Source organism: Vipera ursinii, assembly GCF_947247035.1.
Source record: "Vipera ursinii genome assembly, chromosome: 15".
Taxonomy (NCBI): domain Eukaryota; kingdom Metazoa; phylum Chordata; class Lepidosauria; order Squamata; family Viperidae; genus Vipera; species Vipera ursinii.
This window is the reverse complement of record NC_139528.1, coordinates 3688713-3699436: the sequence shown is the minus strand read 5'-3', so window position 1 is coordinate 3699436 and position 10724 is coordinate 3688713. Positions and strand designations below refer to the sequence as shown.

Sequence of the window (10724 nt, the reverse complement as noted above, 5' to 3'; positions counted from 1 at the left end):
AAGAGCTTGACTCCCTCTTCTCTGGGGCAACCCCTGAGATACTGGAACACTGCCATCATGTCACCCCTCGTCCTTCTCTCTCGTTTAATGTAAAGAAGGACGAGGGGTGAGATGATGGCAGTGTTCCAGTATCTCAGGGGCTGCCCCAAAGAAGAGGGAGTCAAGCTCTTCTCCAAAGCACCCGAAGGCAGGAGAAGAAGCAACGGGTGGAAACTAGTCAAGGAGAGAAGCAAGCTAGAAGTAAGGAGAAATTTCCTGATGGTGAGAACAATTAACCAGTGGGACCACCTGCCTCCAGAAGCTGTGCATGCTCCAAAGTGGAGGTTTTTAAGAACAGACTGGACAGCCATTTGTCTGAAGTGGTATAGGGGCTCCTGCCTGAGCAGGGGGTTGGACTAGATGACCTCCAAGATCCCTTCCAACCCTGTTATTTTGTATTCTATCTGGTTCCCCACCCATTGCTTGCTTCTCTGGACAAAATGATTGCAGGAACTGGGTATATCTAGAAGGACTAAGGGTGAGAGGATAGCAGTGTTCTGATATCTCAGGGGTTGCCCCAAAGAAGAGGGAGTCAAGCTATTCTCCAAAGCGCCCGAAGGCAGGACAAGAAGCAACGGATGGAAACTCATCAAGGAGAGAAGCAACTTGGAACTAAGGAGAAACTTCCTGACAGCGAGAACGATTAATAAATTGCTTCTGGTATTTGTGGCTGCCCATCACTGGAGGTTTTTAAGAAGAGACTGGGACAGCCGTTTGACTGAAATGGTCTAGGGTTTCCTGCCTGAGCAAGGGGTTGGACTAGATGACCTCCAAGGTCCCTTCCAACTTTATTATTGTTATTAACTGAGGGGCGAGTCTCTTCAGCAGATTTTTTTTTTGGGGGGGGGAAGGATTTGTCTGCGTGGGTCAGGGTGCGAACACAAAAGCCGCTCTGCAAAAAACAAAACAAAACACAAAACACTGCTGTAAAAGACACCACCCGGCCTACCTCGCAGGGTTGTTGTGGCGAGGAAGAGGAGGTTGTGTTGGATACCTTCCCTGCCTGGAGTTCTTTGCACCAAACAAGAAAGGCAGGCCACAGCTAAATAAATAAGACAGCAAATTCCCCCACCCCCTTCCCCACTCCACCCTCTTCCCTTCAGGGGGGGGGCTCGGGACCAAAGCTCCTCCAAGCCAACCATGGGCCCAGCCTCATTGCTGGCTGCCCGCCCGTCTCCTCTCTTTCCCCACCAGGCTGGGCTCCTTCCCCTCCCCTCCCCAGCCTGGCACCCTTTGGTCACATGAACGCCACTCGGCCACCCTGCCTTGGCTCCCCTGGCGGTCCCCAGCATCCCAGCTGCCCGCCTGGGCTGGCGGAGGGCAGCAGCCGGCGCACCTGCGGCCTGGCCAGCGCCTGGCACCTTGGGCTTCTCCCCTGGGCCGGTGGAAGAGGGAAGCGGCAGGAGCCAGCGGCTCCTGTGCCTCCCGTGCCCTTGAAATCTCAGCTTCCTTTTTTTCTTTTTTTTGAAAGGGGGAAAAAAAAATCTGCATTATTTGCAGCAGGCTGCTTCTCTCCCAGACCGCCTGGCAGCAGCTGGCGGCACGTTTTGGCCAAGCCTGGCCTTGGACTGGAGCCAGCTTGCTCCCTCCCACGGCGAGGGGCACCGTTCGAAGCCCCCCACACCCCCAGCCACCCTGCCTGGTGGACCTGACCCACCATGAAAACTCCTTGTGGCTTCCTCTGTCTTCTCTCAGTGGCCGCTTGGCAGCTGCCCGCCTGCTCGCCGACGGTAGGTGGCGGTTTGAAATGGCAGGGCTGGTGGTGGCGGTGGTGGGAGGAGGCAGCAAGGGGCTACCCCAGGGGAGAAGAGCCGAGGGTTTTGCCCCAGTCCAGGGCAGCAGCCTGGCTTCCCCTTCGAACTTTTTCCAAATGGTGTGTCCGGATCCAGAGCGGTGTGGGCAAGGATGCCAAGCCCTGGCACACCTGCCCACAGCTGGATCAGCCACCTTGGGGTTGGTGCATGGCCCGCTCAGGGTGCAATGACCAAGATTCCTTCGGTTTGTAGAGATGCCCAGTTAGGATGTACCGAGCAGCTTTGCCCGACATCAAATATCTCGGTGCTGGCTTGTTTTCTCGCAGACGTTTCATGACCCAACTAGGTAACACCATCAGTGCTAGAAGGAGGTGCAGTTTGCAGAGAGGAGGAGGAGGACTGTGGGGTCCTTGTTGCTCTCTGAGCTTGGTGGTTTTCTTGCAGACGTTTCATGACCCAACTAGGGAACATCATCAGTGTGTGTGTGGGGTGTGTGCTTTGAAAGCATCAAAAGGCAGAATCGGGCAGGGGGCCAAGGGACACCGTAAGCCAGCCTCCCCCAAAACTTGTGCTGGCTGAGCGACGACCACCCAGCTGGTCCAAAACAGCCATAAGTCTCCATTTTTGATCTATGCAAGCAGATCCTGAATATTTTTTCCCCATTTTTCCATTGACAGACAGTGCCTCCCCCAGAAAAAAAAGGGGTTGGACTTGAGAAGGTGCTGCCCGCCACAGAAGGTAAGGATGAGATTGGGGGAGGGGGGGAAGGTGCCCCCCCCACCATTAAACCTGCCGTCCCCAGTCTTCAAGTGGGTTGGGTGACACTTACCATCATCCTCATCCCCACGGGCAGGGATTGCAGCCCACCACCTCAAGGCGCTGAACGTTGGGAATGTTTTTGGCAGGGAGTGCCCCACAGTTTTTGCCTGCTTTAACATGGGATGGGTAAAATAAATGGGGTGGGTTTTTATGGGCTTCTGGGTTGTGGGTTTTTAATGTTGTAAGCTGTCCTGAGTCACCCAGATTAGATAGATAGATAGATAGATAGATAGATAGATAGATAGATAGATAGATAGATAGATAGATAGATAGATAGATAGATGAGATGATGGGCAGGTAAGTAGGTAAATAGAGATAGAGAGAGATGATTGAAAGGATAGATAAGAGAGATGATGGGCAGGTAGGTAGGTAGAGAGAGATAGATGATTGAAAGGATAGATAGACGATAGATAGAAGAGGGATATTGAAAGGATAGATAGATAGATAGATAGATAGATAGATAGATAGATAGATAGATAGATAGATAGATAGATAGGAGAGATGATGGGCAGGTAAGTAGGTAGAGAGAGGAGAGAGATGATTGAAAGGATAGGAGAGATGATGGGCAGGTAGGTAGGTAAATAGAGATAGGAGAGAGAGATGATTGGTAGGTAGGTAGAGATAGAGAGATGATTGAAAGGATAGATAGATGATAGATAGAAGAGAGAGATTGAAAGGATAGATAGAAGAGAGATGATGGGCAGGTAGGTAGAGAGGAGAGCTGATTGAAAGGATAGATAGATGATAGATAGACGAGAGTGGATGGAATGAGGGAGGGAGGAAGGAAGGAAAAATTGGAGGGGAAGGGGAAAAGGAAGGAAAAAAAGAAAGAAAAAAAATTGAAAGATAAAGGGAAGAACAGAAGGGAAAGAGAGAGGGAGGTAAAAATAAATTTTGCATCATTCCATCCAAGTTTTCTCTCTCCCTCCTACATCAAGCATCTCTTCCCCCCCAAACACACACCCCAAAAGGCCACAGGCTCAAGTTGGGAAGACCTTCTTCTTCCTGTATCCTTTTTGCTGCGCCCAGAATTTGCCTCCTGGGTCCACCACGGCCTCAAGGGCCAACCGTGGGGCCGGCCCTCTTTGAGGACAGGCGAGCCAGCTAAGAGCCCGGGTGTCTCCCCAACAGTGATCCGCTTCTTGGAGGTCTACAACCGCAGCGTCTGCCAGCCCAAGGAGACGATGGTCTCGGTCACGGCAGAACATCCGTCTCTGGGCAGCCACATTGTGATCCCGTCCTGCGTGGCCCTGAGCCGCTGCGCCGGCTGCTGTTCCGACGACTCCTTGCATTGCGTGCCCAGCCGTTCCCGGGAAGTGATTTTGGAGGTAAGAGGTGTGTGTGTGTGTGGGACATTTCGAAAGGGAGGGAGAAGAAAGCCAGCTCTGGATTCGAATCCCTGCTCATTCAGAGGGGTGAGAAAATCGCCAGGCACAGTTTATTTGCCCAGCTTCTCCATGGAGAGGCTCAGTCCTCCAGATCACACACAATTTCAGTTCAACACAATTGCCCAGCTGTCTGCGAGGAGTATAAATCCTTCCGTGGCCCTCCACCCAGTCAGAGTTGAAGAAGCTTCTTGGAGGAGAAGCGAAACGTCTTCAAGAAAAGTCCAGTGGCCTTGTGTAAAAAACAAAACAAAAAAACAGTCTCCTCTGGGACAATTCTTGAAGGGTTTGGCTGCTGATTTTCACAGCTCCCCTCCCCCATCTTGAAGTGGAAGGAGAATTCTGATTTTTACTTACAGGTAGACCTCGACCGGCGACCAAACTTCCGTTGCTAAGCGAGACAGTCGTGACGTGAATTTTGCCCCACGTCGCGACCTTTCTTGCCCCAAGCTCTTAAGTTAGTGGCACGGTCGTTAAGGGAATCTGGCTTCCCCGTTCACTTTGCCTGTCGGAAGGTCGCAAAAGGGGATCACGTGACCCCCTTTTGCAACCGTCATAAACACGAGTCGGTTTCCAAGCGTCTTGAAATTTGATCACGTGTCCATGGGCCTGCTGCAGTGGTCGTAGAGTGCGAAAAACGTCATAAGTCGCTTTTTCCCCCCCAGTAACTTGAACGGTCACTAAACAAATTGAGCTGTAAGTCGAGGACTATTTGGGGGCCTCAGCTGTCTCTCGATCAGACAGTTCCCCTAGCACAGGGGTAGGCAACCTCGGCTCTTTTATGACTCATGGACTTCAACTCCCAGAATTTCTGAGCCAGCCATGCTGGCTCAGGAATTCTGGGAGTTGAAGTCCATGAGTCATAAAAGAGCCGAGGTTGCCTACCCCTGCCCTAGCAGCATTATTTCAAAGTCTCTCCCACATCATTATGACACGTAGGTATTGACTTGGCTAGGCATGTTAAAAAACGGCCAGAAATATACGTTGAATTGAAATTGAAATTCTACTTACCGGAGATAACAATGCATGTATTTAGCACCGAATCCCGGACTTAAAGAGTGAAGATCATCTTCCTGTTTTCTAGGTAATGGCTAGCTTCTTTCCAAACAGATATATAACCCAGCTGACTTTTGAAGAGCATCTGGAATGCATGTGTAGGTAAGACTTTAGGGTACATATCCTAAAGGTATCCTAAAAACATTTATTTATAACTTACAATGATAATAACTATAATATGTAATTTATTTATAATTTTATAATTATGCACGGGAGACAAACTCGTGTGTCCAATCACAGTTGGCCAATAAAATAATTCTATTCTGTTCTGTTCTGTTCCATTCCATTCCGTTCTGTTCCGTTCTGTTCTATTCCGTTCCGTTCCATTCTTCTCTTCTCTTCTCTTCTCTTCTCTTCTCTTCTCTTCTCTTCTCTTCTCTTCTCCATTCCATTCCATTCCATTCCATTCCATTCCATTTTTTATTCTATTTTTTATTCTATTTTTTATTCTATTTTCTATTCTATTCTATTCTGTTCTGTTCTGTTCTGTTCTATTCTATATGAAGGCGCATTCTTTTGTAAAATGAATGTTTAGAAACCACATTTAAGATTGCATTCTGGAACAGGGACACCCTCCAGAAGCAAAGCGTTCATCTCACAATTTTCCTCAGCCTAATAACATGATTAAAAAAATTGAATACAGATAGTCCTCGACTTACAACAATTCATTTAGTGACCCTTCAAAGTGAGGGCACTGAAAAAAGTGACTTAGGACCCTTTTTCATACTTACAACCATTGCAGCATCCCCCGGGTCACATGATCAAAAGTCAGACACTTGGGGACCGGTTCATATTTATGACGGTCACATTGTCCCGGGGTCGCTTGATCCCCTTTTGCGACCGTCTGACCAGGGGAAGGAAGCCAAATTCGCTTAACAGCCGCGTGACTGACTTAACGGCTGCAGTGATCCACAATTGCGGCGACAAAGGTCCTAAAACCGGGCAAAATACACTTAACAAACGTCTCACTTAGCCACAGAAGTTTTGGGCTCAATTAAAGTCGTAAGTCGGGGACTACCTGCATGTGACTCATACATGATTCTGGGGAGGAAGGTTTAAATTTCTTGCACTATTTTTCAGTCACCATGCTGTGCTGGGCAATAAAATGGTGGTGGTTTGGGGAAGGATTATTCTGAGTTCTTACAGAATGAATTCTCTTCCTGTTATATGGTGCCTTAATAAAAGCAACCGCTTAAAAGAGTGACAGCAAGGAAACTTTTTGATGCAAGTAGGCCAGGCAATCCATGAAAAGTGTCAAAAGACCTGCTTTCAAATTCTTTACAATGTTGGATTTACGGTACATTATAAAAGAAGCGACCGGCTTGAGGCGTTTAAAAGGAATGGATTAACTTCAGGATGTGTGCTTGGAAATTCAGCAAAACCTAGCTCTCCGGTCCCGGAATGCCAGCTCTCAGGGGATGTTATTATTCTGTTCAAACGATAAGATTAGTCACATCGTGGTGTCTCCTTCCTATTTATTACACATATCCTGGTTTCACATCGGCTTGGATGCCACAGTTCTGCCCAGCAAAACTTTGGAGTTTATTTTAAAATGGTCCCTTGCAAATCTGGGTGGAGACTGCAGATTGAATTTCTTTCTGAAGGGCCGAAGATTAGATCTCTTAAGGAGGAAGCGGTGCCGAAATGTTTTAAATAAATAATGATGGTAAATGTTGATGCACCGGCCACTAAATCTCGGTATATTCCCTTCAGCACTCAAGTCACTCAATCTGTCATTCTTCTCTTTTGTTTTTCAGACCGAGGAGGATGTTTTTCAGATCTAATTCAATTAGGTAAAAGATTCCTTCCTTCCTTCCTTCCTTCCTTCCTTCCTTCCTTCCTTCCTTCCTTCCTTCCTTCCTTCCTTCCTCCAATTTTCCTTCCTTTCCTTCTTTCTTCTTCCTTTCTCCAATTTTCCTTCCTTCCTTCCTTCCTTCCTTCCTTCCTTCCTTCCTTCCTTCCTTCCTTCCTTCTCTTTTCCCTTCCTTTCTCCAATTTTCCTTCCTTCCTTCCTTCCTTCCTTCCTTCCTTCCTTCCTTCCTTCCTTCCTTCCTCCCTCCCTCCTTCCCTCCCTTCCCTCTCCCTCCCCTTCTCTTTCCCTCCCCTTCCGACAAATCCCATAAACCTGATTTACACACATACAGAATTATCCTGGTGGGGTAGACACTGGAGGTGGTTCGGGAACAATCAGGTTTAGCCATTTCCTTGGCAGAAATGCACAATCCTTCTTGGCTTAAAATGACAGCCAGTTGCGATCACCCTCGTTGTACCTGTATAAACCTGAGAGCCTTAATCCATGGTTTCCTTCTCCCTCTAGTCGGTTCTGTGCACCTTGTCGGGATAGGAAAAAACAGCCAGATCCAGACACCTGCAGGTGCGTGTGTCGCCACCGATCCGGGCACTGCGAGAGGCGCGGGATGAAATTCAGCGAGAAGACCTGCAGGTAAAACTGCCTTCCCTTTTACATCTCTCGCCCTCTCTCTGTGGTGGCTTTCTCTCCCCCTGATGATTTTCCCTTACTCACAACGGACTTCCTTTAGAAAGTCCATTGTGAGCGAAACGAAACAGCAAGCTACTGCTGAGGGAGACAAAGCCGCCACAGACAGAGGGCGAGAGATAAAAGGCTTCGTAGTTAATGAGTAGGGACTCACTTTGGAAACTGTAAGGTTTCCCACTTAGCCTCACAATCGCCCCAACGTTACTCAGGAATTTAAAAAACTCCCAAGCCGAGGTTTCAGCAAGCAAACAACTTTTATTTTGATCAGAATAGAGTTGGGTGACCACATCTCTCTTCGTGGCTGGTAGAGAGATGAAGGCCACAACCAGGAAAGATTGTCTTCCACCTTTTATACCTTTCCAGAACCAAGAGATCTGGTCTTGGTACTAGGAACCAAAAGGTACAGAAAAATAATTTCTAGATGGTGACTCATACACAGCAACCCAGGTTCCACCATAACTCCTTTACCCCCTCCCCTCACCATGCTCTTTTCATGTAAGCAATCCCCTGTACCTAAAGCGTGAAACGTTTGCTTTTATATAACTAATTTCCCAATATAAAGCACCTACAAAACTTCTTGCACACATAAACAAAGATATATATATATATAACTCTAAAAATAGTTAACAAGCATTTGACATATATATATATATATATATATATATATATATATATATATATATATATATATATATATGTGTGTGTGTGTGTGTGTGTGTGTGTGTGTGTGTGTGTGTGTGTGTGTATGTATATGTATATATATATATATGATTACAAAATATCACTACTAATATCAATATTACTAACATCAACCTTAAACATAATAAAATCCCTTCAAGACATTGATGTCATAAAGGATTCTGGGATACCTAGTGTGCCACCTACTTCACGCAAGGCGCAGGTCTGCCAAAGGGATCCAAATAGATAAAGAGAAATAGAAATAAATGAATAAATAAATAACAAACTCAAAACGGGTTTAAGGATGCTGTACAAACTCAGCCCAGACCCTTTTCTTTTCCGGTGGCACCAAAAAGGAAGCTTTATTTTCAGGATTTGAACAGCCAGAGAGAAAGAGGGGAAAAAAAACTTTTCCCCCCCTCAGGAAAAATTTTCTCTAGAACTTTTAACCAGAAATGCGGCCAAACAGGAAGAGGGCAAAAATGTTTTCATTGCAAACGGGGTTTCTTTGGGTGCTGTTTGGGGAAAGGGGGGGAGCTCCCAGCCAGCCCCCCTCTCCCCAAGCCCCTTTGCTTCCTGCAGCCCCTTGAGCCAAAATAGGAGTCAGTCTGTCAATCAAAACAGGCAAAATTTCCTTTGTTGTCCTTCCAGATGTGTGAAGCGCCGAAGGAGAACCTCATGGGGAAAAAGTAAAAGATGCGTTTCAGCCTGGATGGAGGCAAGAAGCGAGCCTAACAGAGCATTGACTATCCTCGGCTAGCGAAGACTGTTCTCTGCTGGGTGTGAACTTTTCCATGCTCAGAGGCTTGTTTGGCTGGGGGGCGGGGGAGAGGCGAGAGGAAGAAAAACGGGTACAGAAAGTCCTTGGGTTACGACCACACTTGCACCAGATTTTCCACTGCTAAGCGAGGGGGTTTGCTAAGCGCGTTGCGCATTAGGATCGTTTCGACATTAAGCGAATTGCTGCAGTCATTAAGTGGATCACACGGTCGCGTGAACCCCACCCCCCGGGACGCTGTAACGGTCGTAAGTATGGGCCAGTTGCCAAGCCTCTGAATTTTGACCACATGATCAGGGGGAGGCTGCAAAGGTCACAACTGTGAAAAATGGTTATAAATCACTTTTTCCAGGGCCGCAGACGGCTGGATTATGGGCAGCAGCATTGGGGCTTCGTTGGAAGCATAAATCAGACAAATATTATTTTTAGACCTTTTCAGCGGTTTTTATTTTAAAATTAATTTTATGATACGTGTTCCTTTTCCATCATTAGCTCACGCTCAGTGCATTTTGATATATGGATGGATGGAAGTAGCCTGCAATTGGATATTTTGCTGTTTTCTGGCCCTGTGGCTGTAATAAACTGATTTGGTTTGATAGTGGCGTTGTCACTTAGAACGGTCGCTAAATGAACTGTTGTTAAGTCGAGAGTTATCCATACTGACAGATTCATCTGTTCAATGACCATATTCAGAGGCAGACTTATCTTTCAGCCCAAGGAGCTGGGGACAATTTCGGATTTGGAGGGAATTACCGATATCATGAGCTAGATTGGATTCCCTCCCAGACCAGGAAGCCCAAGGACACAGCCAAGCCTCCCCCTCCTGGCTTTTCCAGGAAAACCACCCCCCTGCTGTTTTAACCTTTGATAAGTCAATATTTAGAAAGGCCTGGCCTCTGTGGAGCAGGGGGAACAGAAGGGACCGTCCTGTTTACTCTCTCTCTCTCCAAAGCCGTCTTGAAGCTGGGTGTAAATTTACCAGAGGACCAGGTTTGCCGCCATTAAGCTGGGGAACTCCCTGCCACTGGACGTGTTGTCTGCTTCAGGTATCTTCAAACAGACATTTGAGATGGAGCCTCTATTTTTTTTCCAGGGCTAAAATATATAAAGAATGGTGGCAGGAATTGGGTGTGCCTAGCCCTAGAGTCTAACGAAAAGAAGGATTAAGGGTGACGTGATAGCAGTGCTCCAGTATTTAAGGGGCTGCCCCCCCAAAAGTGGGGGAGAGTCCACCTCTCCTCCAAAGCGCCCAAAGGCAAGACAAGAAGCAAAGGATGGAAGCTAATCCAAGGAGAGAAGCAACCCGGAACGAAGGAGAAATTCCCTGACGGATCAGAACCATTAACCAGTGGAACGTCTTGCCACTGGAAGTTGTGAACGCTCCAACACCGGAGGCTTTTTAGGAAGAGACGGGACAGCCATTTTGCCTGAAATGGAGCTAGGGTCTCCTGCTTGAGCAGGGGGGGGTTGGACTAGATGACCTCTAGGGGTCCCTTCCAGCTGTATTCTGATTATTATGGCTCTCACCATGTAAATTGCACAGGGCCGGCTCTTTATTTTTGGCTGTATTTTTTTTAAAAAAAATTATGACATCTTTTATTACGGCTCAAAAAGTTTTGTTTCCCCCCCCCAGGTCGAACTCCTCTCCAATCAGAGACGTGATTTTTTATTTATTTATTTTATTTATTTTATTACATTTATATACCGCCCTTTCCCGA

The 10724-nt window shown here is 47.1% G+C and overlaps 1 protein-coding gene across 3 annotated transcripts in view; it reads left to right on the top strand.

The window, feature by feature from the left end:
- VEGFB (vascular endothelial growth factor B) overlaps positions 1–10720 on the top strand; it is a 147975-nt gene extending 137255 nt beyond the window's left edge. Inside the window, exons 1-8 of one of the 3 annotated variants that reach the window (XM_083374039.1) lie at positions 189–1769; positions 2471–2531; positions 3744–3940; positions 5082–5155; positions 6811–6846; positions 7371–7496; positions 8880–9008; positions 9959–10720. In XM_083374039.1, coding sequence (XP_083230165.1) covers positions 1698–1769; positions 2471–2531; positions 3744–3940; positions 5082–5155; positions 6811–6846; positions 7371–7496; positions 8880–8988 — 675 coding nt within the window. In that variant the 5' untranslated portion in view covers positions 189–1697 and the 3' untranslated portion in view covers positions 8989–9008; positions 9959–10720. Of the gene's footprint in view, positions 1–188; positions 1770–2470; positions 2532–3743; positions 3941–5081; positions 5156–6810; positions 6847–7370; positions 7497–8879; positions 9605–9958 lie in introns of those variants that run through there. The other 2 variants (XM_083374040.1, XM_083374038.1) reach the window with 2 other exon arrangements.
- Positions 10721–10724: the final 4 nt, after the last annotated feature.